At 38.2% G+C, this 24,234-nt stretch overlaps 1 protein-coding gene across 2 annotated transcripts in view; it reads right to left on the bottom strand.

The window, feature by feature from the left end:
* Positions 1–24,234, bottom strand: part of SENP7 (SUMO1/sentrin specific peptidase 7) — a 200,810-nt gene that overhangs the window by 158,795 nt on the left and 17,781 nt on the right. For both annotated transcript variants that reach the window (XM_011999888.1, XM_011999889.1), the window contains one exon: positions 23,650–23,748. In XM_011999888.1, the coding sequence (XP_011855278.1) occupies positions 23,650–23,748 (99 nt within the window). The remainder of the gene's footprint in view (positions 1–23,649; positions 23,749–24,234) is intronic.

The raw sequence follows: 24,234 nt of genomic DNA, 5'->3' as shown, positions 1-24,234 counted from the left end.
TTTTTAAAGAGAAAAACATAGAGGACTGACACTGCCAAACTTCAAGACTTATTATAAAGTTACACTAATCAAGAGAGTGTGGTATGGGTGAAAGAATATTTTCTCTTAGACACTATGGTGACCTATCTTTTTATTTTTTTTTTTTTTTTAACAAATAGATCAAAGAAACAGAACACACAGCCCAGAAACAGACCCACATAAATAGAGTCAACTGATCTTTGGCAAAGAGGCAAAAGCGATAGAATGAAAAAAGTTTCATTCTATCCATTCCAAATCAAAACCACAATGAGACAACATCTCACACCAGTCAGAATGGCTATTACTAAAAAGTCAAAAAAAACAACAACAAATGCTGGCAAGGCTGTAAATAAAAGGGAATGCTTACCCACTGTTGGTGGGAATTAGTTCTGCCACTGTGGAAAGCAGTTTGGAGATTTCTCAAAGAACTTAAAATAGACCTACCATTTGAACCAGCAAACCCATTACTGAGTATATGTCCAAAAGAAAATAAATCATTCTGCCAAAAAGACACACGCAGTCAAATGTTCACTGCAGCGCTATTCACAATGGCAAAGACGTGGAATCAACCTAGGTGTCTGTCAGTGGTGGATTGGATTAAAAAAATGTGGTACATACACACCACGGAATGCTATGCGGCCATAAAAAAAGAACAAGATCATGTCCTTTCCAGCAACATAGGATCATCTAAGTTAATTAATGCAGGAACAGAAAACAAAATACTACCTGTTCTCACTTATGGCCACCCATACCATCTTTATGTCCATGGGCATCCAATGTGGGAGCTAAACATTGGGTAATCATGGACATAAAGATGGCAAAAACAGAGATTGGGGACTACTAGTGGGGGATAAAGGGGGTAGGACAAGGGTTGAAAAACTAACTATTGGATACTATGCTCCCTACCTGCGTGACAGCATAATAGTACCCTAAACCTTGGCATCAAGCAGTATACCCATGTAACAAACCTGCATATGTACTTGCTGAGTCTGAAAGTTCAAATTATTAAAAAGAAAAAGGTATTTTCAACAAACTGTGCTACAGTAACTGGATATCCACATGCAAAAGAATGATCTGGACAAAGACCTCACATCCTTCATAAAAATTAAGACAAACTGGGCAGGCATGGCCGCTTGCACCTGTAACCCCAGCAGTTTGGGAGGCCGAGGCAAGCTGATCACTTGAAGTCAGGAGTTTGAGACCAGCCTGGCCAAGACGGTAAAACCTCATGTCTACTAAAAAGACAAAAATTAGCCAGGTCCAGACATGGTGACGGGTGCCTGTAATCCCAACTACTAGGAAGGCTGCAGCAGGAGATTTCCTGAAACCAGGAGACGGAGACTGCAGCAAGTGGAGATTACACCACTGCACTCCAGCCTGGGCAACACAGCAAGACTCTGTCTCAAAAAAAAATTAACTCAAACTGGATCACAAACCTGAATGCAAAATACAAAACCATAAAACTCCTAGAAGATAACATAGGAGAAAATCTAGATGACTGAGTTTATCAATGACTTTTTTAAAATGACACCAAAGCCACAAACCATGAAAGAATGAATTGATAAGCTGGGCTTCATTAAAATTAAAAATTTCTGCTCTGGAAAGACAATGTCAAGAGAATGAGAAGGCAAGCCAAAGACTGCGAGAAAATATTTGAAAATGACATATCTGGTACAGGACTGTTATCTAAATACACAAAGAACTCTTACAACTCAACAGTAAGAAAATGAACAGCTTGAAATCATCATAGTGGACAGGAGGCAGGACCAGACTGCAGCTACAGGCAGAGCAGCTTTCAGAAGCTCTCATTGTGGATTTTAGCCCCAGATTGACAGTAACAACAAACGAGCAATCCCAAGAGGGCCCACAGACCCTCTAAAGGAAGTAGACTGTTCCTGCAGGACCCAGGAGACACTCCAAATATTGTTGAGTGCCCCAACTGCAGAAGTGGGAGAGGGAGACCTTCCTCTCCCGAACATGTGCTCCCACTGGAGAAGCTGAAGGTCTGTCTGCGGGAGAAGTTTCCAACCTAACCTGGAGCTGAGCCAATTTAGAGAGCCAGGTGAAATACAGGGGTAGAAGCAGCAGCAGAAAGGCCCTGGGAGCTCGCTGCATCCCCTAGCAGGCCATTCCTGCCTGGCACCACAGGAATCCATTGCATGGGTGACCAGAGGAGCAGGGGTATAACTCCACAGGGAGAAGAAATCGCTGGCTGAACTTTCTAACAATTTGAATGGGGTGAGAAGCCCGTTCACACCCTCAGACTGGAAACAGACTCGGGGCTGTTGAGGGGGGTACGGTGGGAGAGAGACCGGCCCTTCATTTTACCTGGTAGCTGGGGGAGGTCTGTGACTGTCAGCTTTCCCCCACTGCCCTGACAACCTGCATGACTCAGCAAAGGCAGCCATAATCCTCCTAGGTACCCAACTCCAGTAACCTGGGAATCTGACCCCCATCCCCTACGACAGCCAAAACAAGACCTGCCCAAGTAGAGTCTGAGCTCAGACATGCCTAGCCCCACCCCCACCTGATGGTCCTTCCCTATCCACCTTGGTAGCATAAGACAAGGGACATATAATCTTGGGAGTTCTAGAGCCCCACCCACCACCAGTACCTCTCTATACTACTATAGCTGATGCTTTCTGAAAAGCGCCACCTCCTGGCAGGAGGTCAACCAGCACAAAAATAGAACATTAAAACACCAAAGCTAAGAACCATTGCACCCCGCCACTACCTCCACTGGAAAAGGCGTTGGTATCCACGGCTGAGAGATCCATAGATGACTCACATCACAGGACTCTGTCCAAACAACCTCCAGTACCAGACCAGAGCTGGGAAGACTTGCTGAGTGGCTCGACCCGGAAGAGAGACAACAATCACTGCAGTTCAACTCACAGGAGGCCACATCCATAGGAAAATGGGGAGAGTACTACATCAAGGGAACACCCCATGGGACAAAAGAATCTGAACAACAGCCTTCAGCCGTAGACCTTCCCTCTGACAGAGCCTACCCAAATGAGAAGGAACCAGAAACAACCCTGATAATATGACAAAACAAGGCTCTTAAACACCTCCCAAAAATCACACTAGTTCACCAGCAATGGATCCAAACCCAGAATAAATCCCTGATTTACCTGAAAAATAATTAAGGAGGATAATTATAAAGCTAATCAGGGAGGGACCAGAGAAAGGTGAAGCCCAATGCAAGGAAATCCAAAAAATGATACAAGAAGTAAAGGGAGAAATATTGAAGGAAATAGATAGCTTAAAGAACAAACAATTAAAAATTCTGGAAACTTTGGACACACTTTTAGAAATGTGAAATGCTCTGGAAAGTCTCAGCAATAGAATTAAACAAGTAGAAGAAAGAAAGTCAGAACTTGAAGACAAGGTCTTCAAATTAACCCCATCCAACAAAGACAAAGACAAAAGAGTAAGAAAATATGAACAAAGTCTCCAAGAAGTCTGAGATTATGTTAAACGACCAAACATAAGAACAATCAGTGTTGCTGAGGTAGAAGAGAATTCTAAATGCTTGGAAAACATATTCTGGAATAATCAAGGAAAACTTCCCTGGCCTTGCTAGAGACCTAGACATCCAAATACAAGAGGCACAAAGAACACCTGGAAATTTCATCACAAACAGATCTTCACCTAGGCACATGGCAATCAGGTTATCGAAAGTTAAGACAAAGGAAACAATCTTAAGAGCTGTGAGACAGAAGCACCAGGTAACCCATAAGGAAAACCTATCAGATTAACAGTGGATTTATCAGTGGAAACCCTAGAAGCTAGAAGGGAATTGGGGCTATCTTCAGCCTCCTCAAATAAACAATTATCAGCCAAGAATTTTGTATCCAACGAAAGTAGGTATCATTTATGAAGGAAAGATACAGGTTTTCAGACAAATGAATGCTGAGAGAATTTGCCATTACCAAGCCACCACTACAAGAACTGAGAAAAGGGGCTCTAAATCTTGAAACAAATCCTGGAAACACATCAAAACAGAACCTCTTTAAGGCATAAATCACGTAGGACCTATAAAACAAAAATACAGGTTAAAAAGCAAAAACAAAAAACCAAAGTACACAGGCAACAAAAAGCACAATGAATACAATGGTACCTCACATTTCAATACTAACTTGAATGTAAATGGCCTAAATGGTCCATTTAAAAGATACAGAACTGCAGAATGGATAAGAACTCACCAACCAACTATCTGCTGCCTTCAGAAAACTCATCAAACACATAAGGAATCACATAAACTTAAGGTAAAGGGGTGGAAAATGGCATTTCATGCAAATGGACACCAAAAGCGAGCAGGGGTAGCTATTCTTATATCAGACAAAACAAATTTTAAAGCAGTAGCAGTTAAAAGAGACAAAGAGGGGCATTACATAATGGTAAAAGGCTTTGTCCAACAGGAAAATATCACAACCCTAAACATATACACACCTAACACTGGAGCTCCCAAATTTATAAAACAATTACTGATAGATCTAAGAAATGAGATAGGCAGCAACATAGTAACAGTGGGGACTTTAATAGTTTAATACTCCACTGACAGCACTATACAGGTCATGAAGACAGAAAGTGAAAAAAGAAACAATGGATTTAAAACATACCTTAAAACAAATGGAGTTACCATTTACATAAAACATTTCATCCAATAACGGCAGAATATGCATTTTATTCAACAGTGCACGGAACTTTCTCCAAGACAATATGATAGGCCATAAAACAAGCCTCAATAAATTTAAGAAAACTGAAATTATATCAACACTCTCTCAGACCACAGTGGAATAAACCTGGAAATCAATTACACAAGGAAACTTCAGAACCATGCAAATACATGGAAATTAAATAACCTGCTCCTGAATAAGGAATGGGTTAAAAATGAAATCAAGACAGAAATTAAAAAATTCTTTGAACTGAATGACAATAATGACACAACCTATCAAAACCTATGGGATACAGCAAAGGCAGTGTTAAGAGGCAAGTTCATAGCCTTAAGTGCCTACATGAAAAAGACTGAAAGAGCACAAAATGACATTCTAAGATTACACCTCAAGGAACCAGAGAAACAAGAACAAACCAAATCCAAACCTAACAGAAGAAAGCAAATTACCAAGATCAGAGCACAACTAAAGAAATAGAAACAAACAAAAAAACACAAAAGATAAATGAAACAAAAAGCTGATTCTTTGAAAAGACAAATAAAATGAATAGACCATAAGCAAGATTAACCAAGAAAAGAAGACAGAAAATCCAAATAACCTAAGAAACAAAACAGGAGATATTACAATTGACAACACTGAAATACAAAAGATCACTCACGGCTACTATGAACACCTTTATGCACATTAATTAAAAAACCTAGAAGAGACGGATAAACTCCTGGAAAAAATACAACCTTCCCAGCTTAAATCAGGAAGAATTAGATACCCTGAACAGACCAATAATGAGCAGCGAGACTGAAATGGTAATTTAAAAATTACCAACAAAAAAATGTCCAGGACCAGATGAAGTCACAGCAGAATTCTACTAGACATTCAAAGAAGAATTGGTACCAATCCTATTGACACTATTCCACAAGATAGAGAAAGAGGGAACCCTCCCTAAATCATTCCATGAAGACAGTATCACCCTAATACCAAAACCACGAAAAGACAAAACAAAAAAAGAAAACTACAGACCAATATCCCTAGTGAACATAGATGCAAAAATCCTTAACAAAATACTAGCTAACTGAATCCAACAACGTATCAAAAAGATAATTTGCCATGATCAAGTGGGTTTCATATGAGGGATGCAGGGATGGTTTAACAAATACAAGTCAATAAATGTGATACACCACATAAACAGAATTAAAAACAAAAATCCCGAGATCACCTCAATAGATGCAGAAAAAGCATTTGACAAAATCCAGCATCTCTTTATGATTAAAACTCTCAGCAAAATCGGCATACAAGGGACATATCTCAATATAATAAAAGCCATCTATGACAAACCCACAGCCAACACAATACTGAATGGGGAAAAGTTGAAAGCATTTCCTCTGAGAACTGGAACAAGACAAGGATGCCCACTCTGACCACTCTTCTTCAGCACAGTACTAGATAGCCAAAGCAATCACACAAGAGAAAGAAATAAAGGGCATTCAAATCGGTAGAGAGGAAGTCAAACTGTCACTTTTTGCTGACGCTATGATCATTTACCTTCAGGGAACCCTAAGGACTCCTCCAGAAAGCTCCTAGAACTGATAAAAGAATTCAGCAAAGTTTCTGCATACAAAATCAATGTACAGAAATCAGCAGTTCTTCTATACAGCAACAGTGACCAAGCAAAGAATCAAATCAATAACTCAACCCTTTTTACAATAGCTGCAAAAAACACAAAATACTTTGAAATAAACTTAAAATGAGGATTCAAAAGACCTCTACAAGAAAAACTAAAAAACACTGCTGAAAGAAATCACAGATGACACAAACAAATGGAAACACATCCCATGCTCACAGATGGGTACAATCAATATTGTGAAAATGACCATTCTGCCAAAAGCAATCTATATATCAATGCAATCCCCATCAAAATACCACCATCATTCTTCACAGAATGAGAAAAAATAATTCCAAAATTTATATGGAACCAAAAAAGAGCCTGCATAGCCAAAGCAAGACTAAGCAAAAAGAACAAATCCGTAGGCATCATACTACCTGATTTCAAACTATACTATAAGGCCATAGTCACCAAAACAGCATGGTACTGGTATAAAAATAGTCACATAGACCAATGGAACAGAATAGAGAACCCAGAAATAAACCCAAATACTTACAGCCAACTGATCTTCAACAAAGCAAACAAAAATATAAAATGTGGAAAGGATACCCTTTTCAACAAATGTTGCTGGGATAATTGGCTAGCCACATGTAGGAAAATGAAACTCGATTCTCATCTCACCTTATACAAAAATCAATTCAAGAGGATTAAAGACTTAAACCTAAGACCTGAAACTATAAAAATTCTAGAAGATAACATTGGAAAACCCCTTCGAGACACTGGCTTAGGCAAGGATTTCATGAACCAAGAACCCAAAAGAAAATGCAATAAAAACAAAGATAAATATCTGAGACCTAACTAAACTAAAGAGCTTTTGCATGCCAAAAGGAACAGTCAGCAGAGTAAACAGACAACTCACAGAGTGGGAGAAGATCTTCACAATCTATACATCTGACAAAGGACTAATATCCAGAATCTACAATGAACTCAAATCAGTAAGAAAAAAACAACCCCATCAAAAAGTGGGTTAAGGACAGGAATCAACAATTCTCAAAAAGAAGATATACAAATGGCCAATAAACATATGAAAAATGCTCAACATCACTAATAATCAGGGAAATGCAAACCAAAACCACAATGTGATACCAACTTACTCCTGCAAGAATGGCCATAATCAAAAAATCAAAAAACAGGAGATGTTGGCATGGATGCAGTCAACAGGGAACACTTCTACACTGCCGGTGGGAATGTAAACTAGTACAGCCACTATGGAAACAGTGTGGAGACTGCTTAAAGCACTAAAAGTAGAACTACCATTTGATCCAGCAATCCCACTACTGGGCATCTACCCAGAGGAAGAGAAGTCATTATCTGAAAAAGATACTTGTACATGCATGTTTATAGCAGCACAATTCACAATTGCAAAATTGTGGAACTAACCCAAATGCCCATCAATCAACAAGTGGATAAAGAAACTGTGGTGTGTGGGTGTGAGTGTGTGTGTGTGTGTGTGTGTATATATATATATATGTGATGGAATACTACTCAGCCATAAAAAAGAATGAATTCATAGCATTTGCAATTACCTGCATGAGACTGGGGACTATTATTCTAAGTGAAGTAACTCAGGAATGGAAAACCAAACATCATGTCTTCTCACTGATATGTGGGAGCTAAGCTATGAGGATGCAAAGACATAAGAATGATACAATGAACTTTGGGGACTTGGGGGAAAGAGTGGGAGGGGGGCGAGGGACAAAAGACTACAAATATGGTGTAGTGTACACTGCTCAGGTGATGGGTGCACCAAAATCTCACAAATCACCACTAAAGAACTTATTTGTGGAATCAAATACCACCTGTACCCCCAATAACTTATGGAATATAAATAAATAATTTTAAAAAAAGAAAATGAAAAGCTTGATTAAAGAATGGACCAAATATCTTAACAGACGTAACACCAAAAATACACAGATGGCAAATAAGCATATGAAAAGATGCTCCATATCACATGCAATCAGAAAAATGAAAATAAAACCATTAGCTACTACTACATGCCTATTAAAATGGCCAAAATCCAGACTATTAACACCACCAAATGCTAGGAAAGATGAGAAGCAACAGGAACTCTCATTCATTGTTGTAGGTAATGCACAATGGTACAACCACTTTAGAAGGTAGTTTTGTAGTTTCCTCACAAAACTAAACACATTACAATCTTGCTCCTTATTATTTATTACCCAAAGAACCTGAAAAAAATGTCCACACAAAATCCTGTACACAGATGTTAACAGTAGCTTTATTCATAGTTGCCAAAACTTGGAAGTGACCAAAATGTCCTAGGCATACAAATGTAGAAATAAACTGTAAGACATCCAGGCAATGGAATGTTACTCAGCACTAAAAAGAAATGAGCTACGAAGTCATGAAAAGACATGGAGAAAATTTAAATGCATATTACTAAGTGAAAGAAAGTCAATATGAAAAGGCTGTATACTGTATGATTTCAACTATATGATATTCTGGAAAAGGCAAAACTGTGGAGAAAGTAAAAAGGTTGGTAGTTGCCAAGGGTTCATGGGGAGGGAGAGATGACTGCAGCACAGAAGATTTGGGGGACAGTGAAAATACTGTATATAATACTATCATGATGGATATATGTCATTAGACATTTGTCCAAACTCATAGAATGCACATCACCAAGAGTAAACCCTAATGTAAACTATGGACTTTGGGTGATGTTGTCAATGTAGGTTAATTAATTATAACAAATGTATCACTCTGGTGGGGAATATTGATAATGTGAGAGGCTATGCATGTATGGAGGAAAGGGGCATATCAAAAATCTCTGTACTTTCCTCTCAATTCTGCTGTGAACCTAAAACTGCTCTGAAAAAATCCTTAAAAATAAAATGTAAAAATTTAAGTTTAAAAAATAAAATAAAAATACCACTACACATCAGTTAGAATAGCTAAAATCCAGAACATTGACAAACCAAATTCTGGCAAGAATTTGGAGCAACAGGAAGTCTCATTAGTTGCTGCTGGGAATACAAAATGATACAACCACTTTGGAAGAAACTTTGGCAATTGCTGACAACACTAAATATATTCTTACAACACAATTCAGCAATTGTCCTCCTTGGTATTTACTCAAATAAGGTGAAAACTTAGGTCTACCCAAAAGCCTGCACACAAACATTTACAGCAGCTTTACTCATAACTGCTAAAAACTTGGAAGCAACAAGTTGTTTTTTCAATAGGTGAATGGGCAAACTGTTATACATATACACAATCGAATATAATTCACCAATAAAAAGAAATGATAAGTGTTACAACTCTTTTAGAATGTGTCTAGCAATTTAAAAAAGGATATCAGGGAGACTCTCAAGGGGAGACAGATGGTATGTGTGAACTCTATACTTTCTGCTCAATTTTGCTGTGAACCAATAACTGCTATAAAAAACAAAGTGTATATAGATATATACTGGGGGGGGTGTTGTTTTTTTTTGTTTTTGTTTTTGTTTTTCTGGACACAGTGGCTCACGCTTATAATCCCAGCACTTTGGGAGGCTGAAGTGAGCAGATTGCTAAAGCCCAGGAGTTTGTTTGAGACCAGCCTGGGCAACATAGGGAGACTCCATCTACACACAAAAAAATTAAAAATTAGCCAGGTGTGGTGGCACACACCAGATGTCCCAGCTATTCAGGAGGCTGAGGTGGGAGGACGGCTTGAGCCCAGGATGTCGAGGCTGCAGTGAGCTGTGATTGCACCACTGCACTCCAGCCTAGGCAACAAAGCAAGACCCTGTCTCAAAAATATATATACTTTTTTTTTTAATTTTGAGGTAAAATGAACTATAAGCTACTAGAAAACAAGGAATGATCTTAACAGTATATTGTTAAGTGAAAGAAGCCAACCTGGAAAGGCTATATGATTCCAAGTATTATATGAATTCTGAAAAAGGAAACACGATGGAGATTTTTTAAATCAGTAGGATATAGGGGATTTTTAGAGCTATCACATTTTTCTGTACTACACTATAATGATGGATACATGTCACTGCATATTTGTCAAAACCTACAGAATATACAATGCAAGGAGTGAACCCTGATGTAAAACTGTACACTTTAGTTAAATAATGTATTCATATCAGCTCATCAACTGTAACAAATGTACCACACTAATATAATGTGTACCTATAAAACAGAGAAGCTCTCTAAAAGAAGATACTTACTGGGGAGTTGAGCATTACAATGGGAATATATGTGTCATAGTAAACTATGTGTTTTCAGGGAGGAAAGAAAGACAAAGGTTCTTAAAGTAAAAAATGAAGAGGATCACACAACTGTTTCAAAATAAGTAACCCTGGCTACAAAAATCATTAACAAGGGTGACACCAACACAAGACTAGACAGGCAGTTGTGCAGATGTCCTTGCAGAGATTTTTTTGTGCAAGGCTGTAATGGTCTTTGTGGCAAGGTTGTGGTTTTCACAGAGTCTTTTGTGACAGTTTTTGTTAACAGGCATACAAGTGTGAAAGCCTTCCCCATCTCTACTTTTAAGGGCTTTTTTAACATGATTGACTCCATTTGGATTCTGACAACTTTCACACTAAAATAGTAATAGAAAAAACTAGGGGAAAGGAGTGACAGGGTATAAAAGAATATATAGGAATTCGCTGTACTTTCCCCTCAATTTTTCTGTAAACCTAAAACTCCTCCAAAAAAGTAAAGCCTATTATTTTAAGAAATATAAAGACTAGTGCTAATGTAATTGCAGTTTTTGCTTTTAATGGCAAAACTGTTGTTACTTTGGCACCAACCCAGTAAATATACCTGGACAGTACCAAGTACTACCAAAGACCGACAGCATCCAGAAACCTCATTCATTACTGGTGGGAATGTAAAATGTTAGAACCACTCTAGAAAAGTTTGACAGTTAAATATACATTTACCACATAATCTAGAAATTTCACTCCTATTTACCCCAGAGAAATTAAAATTTACATTCACATAAAAACCTATGAGTATTTATGGCAGCTTTATTCATAATCACCAAAAATTGGAAACAACCCAAATGTCCTTCAAGGGTTAACAGAGATCAATCTCAATGGCATTATACTGAGTGAATAAAGCCACTCTCAAAACATTATATACTGTATGATCGCATTTATGTGGCATTCTGGAAAACAGAGAATTATAGGCACAAAAAACAAGTGTCACCAGAGGTTAGGGGGAGGGGGAGGAATTACTACAAAGTGGACAGCACAAGTATATTTTTTGGAGTCATGGACCTAATATTTTATTTGTGATAACTATATGCATCTATGCAAGTTTTGTAATTCATACTACTGTAAACATATCAAAAAAACTATAAGTAAATATAGGCATACCTTGTTTTATCATGCTTTGCTTTATTTGTTGTGTTTATCAGACATATTTTTAACAAATTGAAGGATTGTGGCAATCCTGCACCGGACAAGTCTATCAACATTTCTCCAACACATGCACACTTCATGTCTCTCTGACACATTTTTCTAATTCTCACAATATTTCAGATTTTTTCATTATTATTGCATCTGTTATGGTGATCTCTGATCATCTGATGTTACTACTGTAACTGTTTTGGGGCACAACCAACTGTACCCATGTAAGATGGCAAACTTAATAAATGTTGTGGGTGTTCTGCTGCTCCAACAACTGGCCATTTTTCAGTTTCTCTCCTCGTGGGGCCTACCTATTATCTGAGACACAAGGATATTGAAATTAGGCCAATGAATAACTCTACAGTAGCCTCCAAGAATTCAAAGTGAAAGGAAGAGTCTTAAGTGTCTCACTCTAAATCAAAAACTAAAAATGATTAAGTTTAGTGAGGAAGCCATGATGAAAGTTGAGACAGGCCAAGAGCTATGCCTTTTGCACCAGTTAGCAAAGTTCTGAATGCAAAGGAGCAATTCTTGAAGGAAACTAAAAGTGCTACTCCAGTGAACACACTAGTGATAAGAAAGCAAAACAGTCTTACTGCTGATAGGGAAAGTTTTAGTGGTCTGGATAGAACACCAAACCAGCCACAATGTTCTCGTAAGCCAAAACCTAATTCAAAGTAAGATCCTAACTCTCTTCAATTCTATGAAGGCTGAGAGAGGTAAGGAAGTTGCAAAACAAAAGTCTGAAGCTAGCAAAGGTTGGTTCATGATGTTGAAGGAAAGACGCCATCTTCATAACATAAAATTGCAAGGTGAAGCAGGAAGTGCTGACGCAGAAGCCACAGCAAGTTATCTAGAAGATCTAGTTAAGATAATTGCTGAAGGTCGCTACGCTAAACAATACATTTTCAAAGTAGATGAAACAGCCTTCTATTGGAAGAAGACGCCATCTAGGACTTCCACAGGCAAAGAGAGCCAAGGAAGAGAAGTCAATGTCTGGCTTCAAACCTTCAAACAACTGGATGACTCTCTTGTTAGGGGCCAATGCAGCTGATAACTTAAAGTTGAAGCCAATGCTCATTTACCATATGAAAAATTCTAGGCCCCTTAAGAATTATGCCAGATTTACTCTGTTTGTGCTCTAGAAATGGAAAAACAAAGCCTGGATGACAGAACATCTGTTACAGCATGACTTCCTGAATCTTTCAAGCTTTAAGAACTACTACTCAGAAAAAGAGATTCCTCAAATCCGACGGAGCTTAAAAGCAAAGAAAAAAAGAATTTTTAAGATTCCTTTCAAAATATTACTTCTCATTAACAATGCACCTTGTCACTTAAAAGCGCTGATGGAGATGTACAAGGAAATTAATGTTGTTTTCATGCCTGCTAACACAGCATCTATTCTGCAACCCATGGATCAAGGAGTAACTTCAACTTTCAAGTCTTATAATTTAAGAAATATATCATATAGCTACCATATATAGTGATTCCTCTGCTGGATCTGGGCAAAGTAAACTGAAAACTTTCTGGAAAGGATCTACCATTATAGACGCCATTAATGACATTTGTGATTCACGGGTGAAAGTCAAAATATCAACATTAACAAGAGTTTGGAATAAGTTGACTGCAACCCTTATGGATACTTTGGAGGGGTTGAAGACCTCAATGGAGGAAGTAACTGCAGATGTGGTGGAAGCAGCGGCCTGGGCCAAGCACAGTGGCTCACACTTGTAATCCCAGTACTTTGGGAGGCAGGTAGATCACCTGAGGTCAACAGCTCGAGACCAGCCTGGCCAACATGATGAAACCTTGTCTTTATTAAAAATACAAAAATTAGCCAGGCATGGTGGTGCACGCCTGTAGTACCAGTCACTCAGGAGGCTGAGGCAGGAGAATCGCTTGAACCTGGGAGGCAGAGGCTGCAGTGAGAAAAGATCACACCTGTGCACTCCAGCCTGGGTGACAAAGGGAGACTCCATCTTTAAAAAAATAAAAATAAAAAATAAAAAACAGGTGGAGCCTGAAGATGGGACAGAATTGCTACAACCTTATGAGAAAACTAAAACATGAGGAGTTGCTTCTTTCTTAAAAGAAAATAGTTTCTTGAGATGGAATCTAGTTCTATTGAAGATGCTATGAACATTGCTGAAATGACAACAAAGGATTTAGAATATCACATAAATTTAGTTAATAAAGCAGTGGCAGGGTTTGAGAGTTCTACTGTGACTCCAATTTTGAAAGATGTTCTACTGTAAATAAAATGCCGTCAAACAGCATGGCACAATACAGATAAATCTTTCATGAAAAGAAAAATCTATCAATGTGGAAAAACTCATTGTTGTCTTATTTTAAGAAATTGTCACAGCCATCCCAACCTTCAGCAGCGACTACCTCCCTGATCAGTCAGTAGCCATCAATTTTGAGGCAACTTTCAGCCATGCTCCAGTGGCAATACAATGATTTGCTGAGGGCTCAGAAGATGGATAGAATATTTTAGCAATAAAGTATTTTTTAATAAAGGTATGTACATTTTTAGATATACTATTATACACTTAATAAATTATAGTATAGTGTAAACATAACTTTTATATATACTGTGAAACCAAAAAAAATCAGATGACTCGCTTTGCTACAATATTTGCTTTAGTGCAGTGATGTGGAACCAAACCAGCAGTATCTCCAAGGTATGGTTATACAAATTTTCTCTCTCTCTCACACACACACACATACCTTTATCATGATGGTAGTTGCAACGTGTATACATTTGTCAAAACTCACAGAATAATGAAGATGGATGAATGTAATTGTAAATTAATCAACAAGGAAATTTATTTTAGGCCAGGTACAATGGCTCACACCTGTAATCTCAGAATTTTGGGAGGCAAGGTGGGAGGATCACTTGGGGCAAGAAGTTTAAGACCAGCCTGGGCTGTAAGACCCCATCTCTACCAAAAAAAAAAAGACTAAATAAATGAATAAACAAAAACAGAAAAAAATTGTTTTTTAAAGTGAAAAAAATTTTAAAAGACATTTCACAAAAGAAGATATAGAACTGATAATCAACATCTGAAAAGGTTTTATTTTCAAATCTGAGGGTTTTGTTTGTTTGTTTGAGACAGGGTCTCACTCTGTTGCCCAGGCTGGAGTGCAGTGGCGCAATCTCAGCTCAATGCAACCTCCATCTGCAAGGCTCAAGAGATCCTTCCACTTCAGCCACGTGAGCAACTGGGACTACAGCCATGTGCCACACCTGGCTAATTTTTTGTATTTTTTATACAGATGGGTTTATTTCAAATTTTATTTTACATACAAGGGGTATATGTAGAGGTTTCTTACATGGGTATATCGAGTGGTGCCGGGGCGGTGGTGCAGATCTCATCACCCAGGTAGTGAATATAGTACCCAATATGTAGTTTTTCAACCTCTTCTCCCATCTCTCCCTAACTCCTCTAAGAGTCCCCAGTGTCTGTTGTTTCCATCTTTATGGCCATGTGTGCTCAGTGTTTAGTTACCACTTATGAATGAGAACATGTAATATTTGGTTTTCTGTTCCTGCATTAATTTGCACAGGATCATGGCCTCTGGCTGCATCCATGTTGTTGCAAAGGACATGATTTCATTCCTTTTTATGGCTGCATAGTATTCCATGATGTATAGTACCACATTGTCTTTATCCAATCCACCAATGATGGGTACCCTAAGTTGATTCCATGTTTCTGCTATTATGAATAGCTCAATGATGAACATTTAGCTGCATGTGTCCTTTTGGCAAAACTATTTATTTTCTTTTGGATATATACCCAGTAATAGGACTGATGGTTCAAATGGTAGCTCTGCTTTAAGTTCTTTGAGAAACCTCCAAGCTGCTTTCCACAGTGGCTGAACTAATTTACATGCCCACAAACAGTTCATAAGTGTTTTCTTTTTTCCACAGTCTTGCTGGCACCTGGTTTTTCATTTTTTAATCATAGCCACTCTGACTGGTGTGAGATGGTATCTCAGTGTGGTTTTGATTCGTATTTCCCTGATGATTAGTCACAATGAGCACTTTTTCATAGTAATTCTGAGTACCTGTATGTCTTCTTTTCAGAAATATCTGTTCGTGTCCTTTGCCTATTTTTTAATAAAGTTATTGGTTTTTCATTTGTTGATCTGTTTAAGTTCCTTATAGAATCTGGATAATAGACCTTTGTCAGAAGCATAGTTTGTGAATATTTTCTCCCATTCCCTAAAGATTTTGTTTTGTTTTGTTTTTTTGCTGTGCAGAAGCTCTTTAATTAAATTAAGTTTCATTTGTCAATTTTGTTTTTGCTGCAATTGCTTTTGGGGCATTAGCCAAAAATTATTTGCCAAGGCTGATAACAACAAGGGTATTTCCTAGATATTTTTCCTAAGATTTTTATAGTTTGAGGTTTTACATTTAAATCTTTAATCCATCTTGAATTAATTTTTGTATATGGTAAAATGCAAGGGTCCAGTTTCATTCTGTTGCATATGGCTAGCCAGCTGTCCCAGCAGCATTTATTGAATAGGGAATCCTTTCCCCATTACTTGTTTTTGTCAGCTTTTCAAAGATCAGATGGTTGTAGGTGTGCAGCATTATTTCTGAGTTTTCTATTCTTTTCCGTTGCTCTATGTGTCTGTTTTTATACCTGTACCATGCATTTTGGTCACTGTGGGCTTAAATATAATTCAAAGTCAGGTACTATGATGCCTCCAGCTTTATTCTTTTTGTTTAGGATTGCTTTGGCTATTTGGGCTCTTTTTTGTTCCATGTGAATTTTAGAATAGTTTCTTCTAATTATCTGAAAAATGACATTGGTAGTACGATAGGAATAGCATTGAATCTGTAGACTGCTTTGGATAGTATGGTCATTTTTGTGATGTTGATGCTTCCAATCCATGTGCATGGATTGTTTTTCCATTTATTTGTGTCATCTCTGATTTTTTTTCTGCAGTGTTTTGTGGTTCTTCTTGTAGATTTTTTCACCTTCTTGGTCAACTGTACTCCTAGGTATTTCATTTTCTTTATGGTATTGCAAATGGGATTGTGCTCTTGATTTGACTCTTAGCCTGGACATTATTGGTGTCTAGAAATGCTACTGATTTTTCCACATTGATTTTGTATCCTGAGAGGTTGCTAAAGTCAATTATCAGTTCTAGGAATCTTTTGGCAGAGTCTTCAGAGTTTTAGAGCTATAGAAACATTTCATCAGTGGAGGGATAATTAATGAGATTACGTAAAGAGACTAAATCTATGACTCACTGGCATTCCTGAGAAAGAATGGAGAGAATAAGCAACCTGGAAAATACATTTGAGGATATGGTCCACAAAAATTTCCCGAATTGCAGTAGAAAGGCTGACACGCAGGCCAGGCACGGTGACTCAAGCCTGTAATACCAGCACTTTGGGAGGCTGAGGCAGGTGAATTGCCTGAGCTCAGGAGTTCAAGACCAGCCTGGGCAACACAGTGAAACCTTGTCTCTACTAAAATACAAAAAATTGGCCAGGTGTGGCAGCATGCACCTGTAGTCCCAGCTACTCAGGAGGCTGACGCAGGAGAATTGCTTGAACTTGGGAGGCGGAGGTTGCAGTAAGCCAAGATCGTGCCACTGTACTAAGCCTGGCAATAGAGAGAGACTCCATCTCCAAAAAAAAAAGAAAGAAAGAAAGGTTGACATGCAAATTTATGAAATACAGAAAACTCCAGCTAGATACTATACAAGCCAACCATCCCCAAGGCACATTGTCATCAAATTCACCAAAGTCAATGCAAAAAAAAAATCTTAAAGGCAGCTGGAGAGAAGGGTCAGGTCATGTACAGAGGGAACTCCCATCAGTGTAGCAGCAAACTTCTTGGCAGAAACCTTGCAAACCAGAAGAGATTGGGGGCCTCTTTTAGTCAACCTCAAAGAAAAGATATTCCAACTAAGAATTTCATATCCTACCAGCCTAATATTCATAAGTGAAAGACAAATAAAATCCTTCTCAGACAAGCAAATACTGAGGGAATTTGCTTCAACTACACCAGCCTTATAAGAAAGAGGTCCTTAAGGGAGTACTAAACATGGAATCAGAAGAATGACCCCTACTACCTCAAAAATACACTTAAGCACATAGCCCACAGACACTATAAAGCAACTGTACAATCAAGTCTATACAACAACCAACAACATAATGACAGGATCAAAATCTCACATATCAATACTAATCCTGAGTATAAATGGCTAAACATCCCTCTTAAAAGACATGGAGTGTCAAGGTGGATAAAAACACCAGACCCAACCATCTGCTATCTTCAAGATACCCATCTCACATGTAACAGCATCCACAGGCTCAAAGTAAAGGGAGAGAGACAGATCTACCATGCAAATAGAAAACAAAAAAGAACAGGAGCCACTATTCTTATATCAGATAAAACAGACTTTAAACAACAATTAAGAAGAACAATGATGGGTATTACCTAATGATAAATAGTAAAATCTAACAAAACGACTTAACTACCTAATTATATATGCACCCACCATTGGTACACCCAGATTCAAGAAACAAATTTTGCTTGACCTACAAAAAGACTTAGTTAGGCAACTACATCATAATAATGAAAGACTTCAACACCCCACTGACAGCATTAGACAGATCACTGAGGCAGAAAGCTAACAAAGAGACTCTCACTTAACCTGGGACTTGATTAACTGGACCTAATAGACATCTACACAACACTCCACCTAACAACCACAGAAAATGTTTTTAATGTCATTAGTCATCACAAAAATGCATATTAAAACCAAGCCAGGACGGGCACGGTGGCTCACACCTGTAATCCCAGCATTTTGGGAGGCTAAGGCAGGCGGATCACCTGAGGTCAGGAGTTCCAGACCAGCCTGACCAACATGGAGAAACCCCATCTCTACTAAAAATACACAACTAGCCGGGTGTGGTGGCGCATGCCTGTAATCCCAGCTACTCGTGAGGCTGAGGCATGAGAATCACTTGAATCCAGAAGGCAGAGGTTGTGGTGAGCTGAGATCGCGCCATTGCACTCCAGTCTGGGCAACAAGGGGGAAACTCCATCTCAAAAAAAAAAAACGAGCCTAAAAATCAATCAACAGAGAATTAAATAAACCATGGTATATTCACATAATGGAATATTACATAACAATAAAAAGAAACAAACCAGTGACAGACGCAAAACATGGATAAATGTTAGCAATATTATACTGAATAAAAAGAAGCCAAACACAAAAGAGTTCATATTATGTCATTCCATTTTTATGAAATTTAAGAACAGGCAAAACAATGGAAACAGAAATCAGAAGAATGGTTGCCAGAATCATGGTGGAGGTACAAGCAACAGATGAGGAAAAGACACAATGGTTGAGTCATATACTTGAGTCACAAAAAAAAGAAAAATGAATCAATTAAAAATATATTAAATTCTTTTGATTTTCTAAAAGACAAAATGAAAACAAGGAAAATTTCTGGAGCATGACAATATGTGACTCTAGTCAGAGTTCATCTAACTTTATACTTAAGATTGCCTGTTTAATGTAACTATATGTCAATAAAAATCACAAATAAATAAATGAGTTAAAATTCTGCTGAAGACTATGGAAAGGGGCATTTATTCCTTTCTCTTCCATTGAAAACCACTAAAAACATTAACAAAAAAGTAGACCAGTGGAAATGCAGCAAGATACTTGCACAGCCTCAAACACTATACAAAGTATGAGCAAATATTTAGCAAATACAGTGAAGTTTAAGCCAACCACAGAGCACAGCAAGGCTGACATGTGCCACTTCCAGTCTCAAACAGGATGTCGATTTCCCAAAATTTAAGTATCACTTAACTTTTGCGAATATCAAAAATTTCCATATATATGGAAATATGCTTTTTTTTCTAGAAATAAATGAAAAAACTCATTAATAGTGGTTGCCTTTAGAGAAAAACGACAGAAAGAGATTTTATTTGCTCCAACTTATACTTTTTTTTTGAGACAGGGTCTCATCATTGCCCAGGCTGGAGTACAGTGGTACAATCATAGCTTACTTTAATCTTGAACTCCTGGGCTCACGGGATCCTCCCACCTCAGCCTCCTGAGTAGCTGGAACTACAGGTGCACAAGACCATGCCTACCTTATTTTCCAATTTTTAGTAGAAACAGGATCTCGCTATATTTCCTAGGCTAATCTCCAACTTCTGGGCTCAAGAGATCCTCCCACCTCAGCCTCTCAAAGCGCTAGGATAACAAGTGTAAGCCCACCTTGTACCTTTCTACATAGCCCAAATTTTCTAACCTTATGCAAATATATTATTTTCTTTTTAAGTAAACATAAGTCACACCTGGTCTCCTTTATTGTTTCCCTTTTTATGTACTCTTTGTATCCAATACAAAACAACAAATGTATTATTTAATAACAAAATTTCTAAATGTTCTTTTACACTAATTTTAAAGCAAAAAATACTGAGGACAAATCTCTCCTCTAAGAACAAATTTTAAAAATGATTAATAGGAGGCCAGGCACAGTGCCTCATGCCTGTAATCCCAGCACTTTGGGAGGCCAAGGCAGGCAGATCACCTGAGGTTGGGAGTTCGAGACCACCCTGACCAACATGGAGAAACCCCACCTCTACTGAAAATACAAAATTAGCCCGGCATGGTGGCGCATGCCAGTAATCCTAGCTACTGGGGAGGCTGAGGCAGGAGAATCACTTGAACCCGGAAGGCGGAGGTTGCAGTGAGCCAAGATCGCACCATTATACTCCAGCCTGGGCAACAAAAATGAAACGCCGTCTCAAAAAAAAAAAAAATGGTTAATAGGGTCAAGCGGTACGAGGGCTCACGCCTGTAACCCCAGCACTTCAGGTGGCTGAGGTGGGAGGATCACCTAAGCAACATAGCAAAACTTTGTCTCTGCAAAAAAATTTTAGAAACTAGCTAAGCATGGTGGCGCATGCCTGTAATGCGAGATACTCAGGAGGCTGAGGTGGGAGGACAGCTTGAGCCCGGGAAGCTGAGGCTGCAATGAGCCATGAGTGCACCAGTGCACTCCAGCCTGGATGACAGAACAAGATCCTGTCCCAAAAAAAAAATAAGTAAATAAATAATGTTTATTTTTTCTTATAACAAAAAAAATATAGATATATATATTTAAGATTACTTAAAAAGTGTTATCCTAAAATGAATGCTGCAGTTATGGACTGAATGGTATTCCCCCAAAATTCATATGCTGAAGCCCCAACTCCTAATGTGACTGTATGCAGAGACAGAGCCTTAAAAGGGGTTGAATGAGGTCATGTGCGTGGAGTCCTATTCCAGTAGGACTAATGTCCTTATAAGAAGAAGAGACACTAGGGATACACGTGCCCAGAGAAAAAGCCACATGAAGACACAGAGAGAAGACAGCCATCTGCAATCCAAGTAAAGAGGTCTCAGAAGTCAACCCTGCCAGCACCTTCATCTCGGACTTCCACATTCCAAGGCCACATTCCAATGGCTCATGCCTCTAATCCCCGCACTCTGGGAGACCAAAGTAGGAAGACTGCTTAAGGCCAGAAGTTCAAGACAAGCCTAGGCAAGATAGCAAGATCCCACCTCTACAAAAAAAAAAAAAAAAAAAAATGGTAAGTAGCCAGGCACCTGCTTGTATTCCCAGTTACTCAGGAGGCTGGGCAGTAAGATCACTTGAGCCCAGGAGTTCAAGGATTCAGTGAGCTATGATTGTGCCACTGCACTCCAGTGTGAGCAACACAGACCCTGTCTCTAAATAACCTAAATGCCCTTCCATGGTAGATTAGATAAAGAAAAAGTGGTACACATACACCATAGAATACTATGCAGCCATAAAAAAGAATGAGATCATGTCCTTTGCAGGGACATGGATGAAGCTGGAGACCATTATCCTCAGCAAACTAACACAAGAACAGAAAACCAAATACTGCATGTTCTCACTTATAAGTGAGAGCTAAATGATCAGAACACGTGGACACATAGAGGGAACAATACACACTGGGGCCTTTCAGAGGTCGGAGGATGGGAGGAGGAAGAGGAGCAGGAAAAATAACCAATGGGTACTAGGCTTAATATCTGGGTGATGAAATAATCTGCACAACAAACCCCCACGACACAAGTTACCTATGGAACAAACCTGCACTTGTACCACTAAACTTAAACGTTAAAAAACAAAACACAAAACACTGCTATCTTAAGCCTTATTCATCAAAGCCTGATTATAATGCTTAACAGTGAGATAAAGTCCAGATTTATAATCAAAATACCTTTTGAAATATAGTTGTATTACTCTTCAAAACATACACTCTCAAACTTAAAATGGGTCAAGAGCATAAGAACAAACAATTCTATAAATCTTATCATTTTAGTAAACTTAAAACAGAATTTATTTTACAATAATAAGACTTAAATTTCATGAAGAAATCAATCATGCATAATAATGTATACAGTTTTAAACTGAAGAGCCTAACCTCAAAGCATCATTTAAACATGCCAAAAATGAACTAAAATCTGCAATTAAATAACACAAGAAAACCAAAAAAGGGACATAGCAGAAAATAAAAATTCAGTGGTTTTTTTGGTTTTTTGGTTTTTTTTTTTTTTGAAACAGAATCTCAACTAACTGTTGCCCAGGCTGGAGTGCAGTGGCACGATCTTGGCTCACTGCAACCTCCACTTGCCAGGTTCAAGCAATCCTCCTTCCTCAGCCCCCCTAGTAGCTGGGATTACAGGCATGTGCCACCATGCCTGGCTCAATCTTCTATTTTTAGTAGAGACGGGGTTTCACCATGTTGGCCAGGCTGGTCTCAAACTCCTGACCTCAGGTAATCCACCCACCTCGGCCTCCCAAAGTGCTGGGATTACAGGCATGAGCCACCACGCCCGGCAAAAATTCAGTTTTATTACAGTATTTTTTTTTTTTAGTTTATCATATTTTTATTATATTTAAGTTACAAAAATCATCTTTTTTTATTTTAAGCTTTTTATAATTTAAATCATATTTTTATTATAGTTAAGTTACAAAAATCTTTGACTCTCCTTTGAATATCTTCAAATCAATTCCATAAGTGAAGACAAAATACACAATTAAGGAAGGGGCCATGATTTGCCCCAAAATTGTCGCCAAATGAATGAACTCAATGACTTTTGAATCACACTTTTAAATCAGATGTTCCCATTTGATCTGTCAGTTCCTCCAGGTTTGATACATAGGTGTAAAATCATTACACTCTTTTTTTCTTTTTCTTTAATTATACTTTAAGTTCTAGGGTACATGTGCATAACGTGCAGGTTTGTTACATATGTATACTTGTGCCATGTTGCTGTGCTGCACCCATCAACTCGTCATGTACATCAGGTATAACTCCCAATGCAATCCCTCCCCGCTCCCCTCTCCCCGTGATAGGCCCCGGTGTGTGATGTCCCCCTTCCCGAGTCCAAGTGATCTCATTGTTCAGTTCCCACCTATGAGTGAGAACATGCGGTGTTTGGTTTTCTGTTCTTGCGATAGTTTGCTGAGAATGATGGTTTCCAGCTGCATCCATGTCCCTACAAAGGACACAAACTCATCCTTTTTTATGGCTGCATAGTATTCCATGGTGTATATGTGCCACATTTTCTTAATCCAGTCTGTGACTGATGGACATTTGGGTTGATTCCAAGTCTTTGCTATTGTGAATAGTGCCGCAATAAACATACGTATGCATGTGTCTTTAGCAGCATGATTTATAATCCTTTGGGTATATACCCAGTAATGGGATGACTGGGTCATATGGTACTTCTAGTTCTAGATCCTTGAGGAATTGCCATACTGTTTTCCATAATGGTTGAACTAGTTTATTATTACAATATTTTAAACACACCAAATAAAACTATATACTTAAAAGAAATTAATTTTAATTTTATTTACCCCCTGCAAAGGGAGATTCCAGCATTCTGAGCTTCTGAATTTGGACAGTGGTGATTGAACATGGACATCCTCTGGTTCTGCATTTAACATCTTTCTTATCTGAAAATAGGATGAGAAAATAATTAGTTTAATTGAACTATATACAAGAGCTAATTCAGCTAACAGGACCATTATATTACCTTGCATTAATAATTTGCTAACAGTTTTAAGGAGTTTTAAATTCAGAGCTTAATTCATATGCAATTAAATATAATTTTTATTTACAAAAACCCTCTCCTTGACTTTGAAAGTAGATAAATGAAGAATCACAAGAGCTTCCTAACTATTCTCTTGCCTGCTGTCTTCTCCCCTTTTAACCTTTCAAATGTCAGCCCCAGAGTTCTCTAATACATAAAACCTAATTATGGCTGCAATACTTAAAAATTCAACAACGGTAGCCATTACTTACAGATAAAACTCTTTACAACTGTAAAACTCTTTACAGTCTGAGCTCTTTCACATCACACACACATCAAAACTACAACCCAATCACGCTGAATGAATCAACCTTCTTCAAACACATCACATTATTTCATATCTCTAAAC

Source organism: Mandrillus leucophaeus, unplaced genomic scaffold (assembly GCF_000951045.1).
Source record: "Mandrillus leucophaeus isolate KB7577 unplaced genomic scaffold, Mleu.le_1.0 Scaffold608, whole genome shotgun sequence".
Classification (NCBI taxonomy): Eukaryota; Metazoa; Chordata; class Mammalia; order Primates; family Cercopithecidae; genus Mandrillus; species Mandrillus leucophaeus.
Note: the sequence above shows the minus strand (reverse complement) of the source record. Positions and strands in the feature narration are given on the sequence as shown.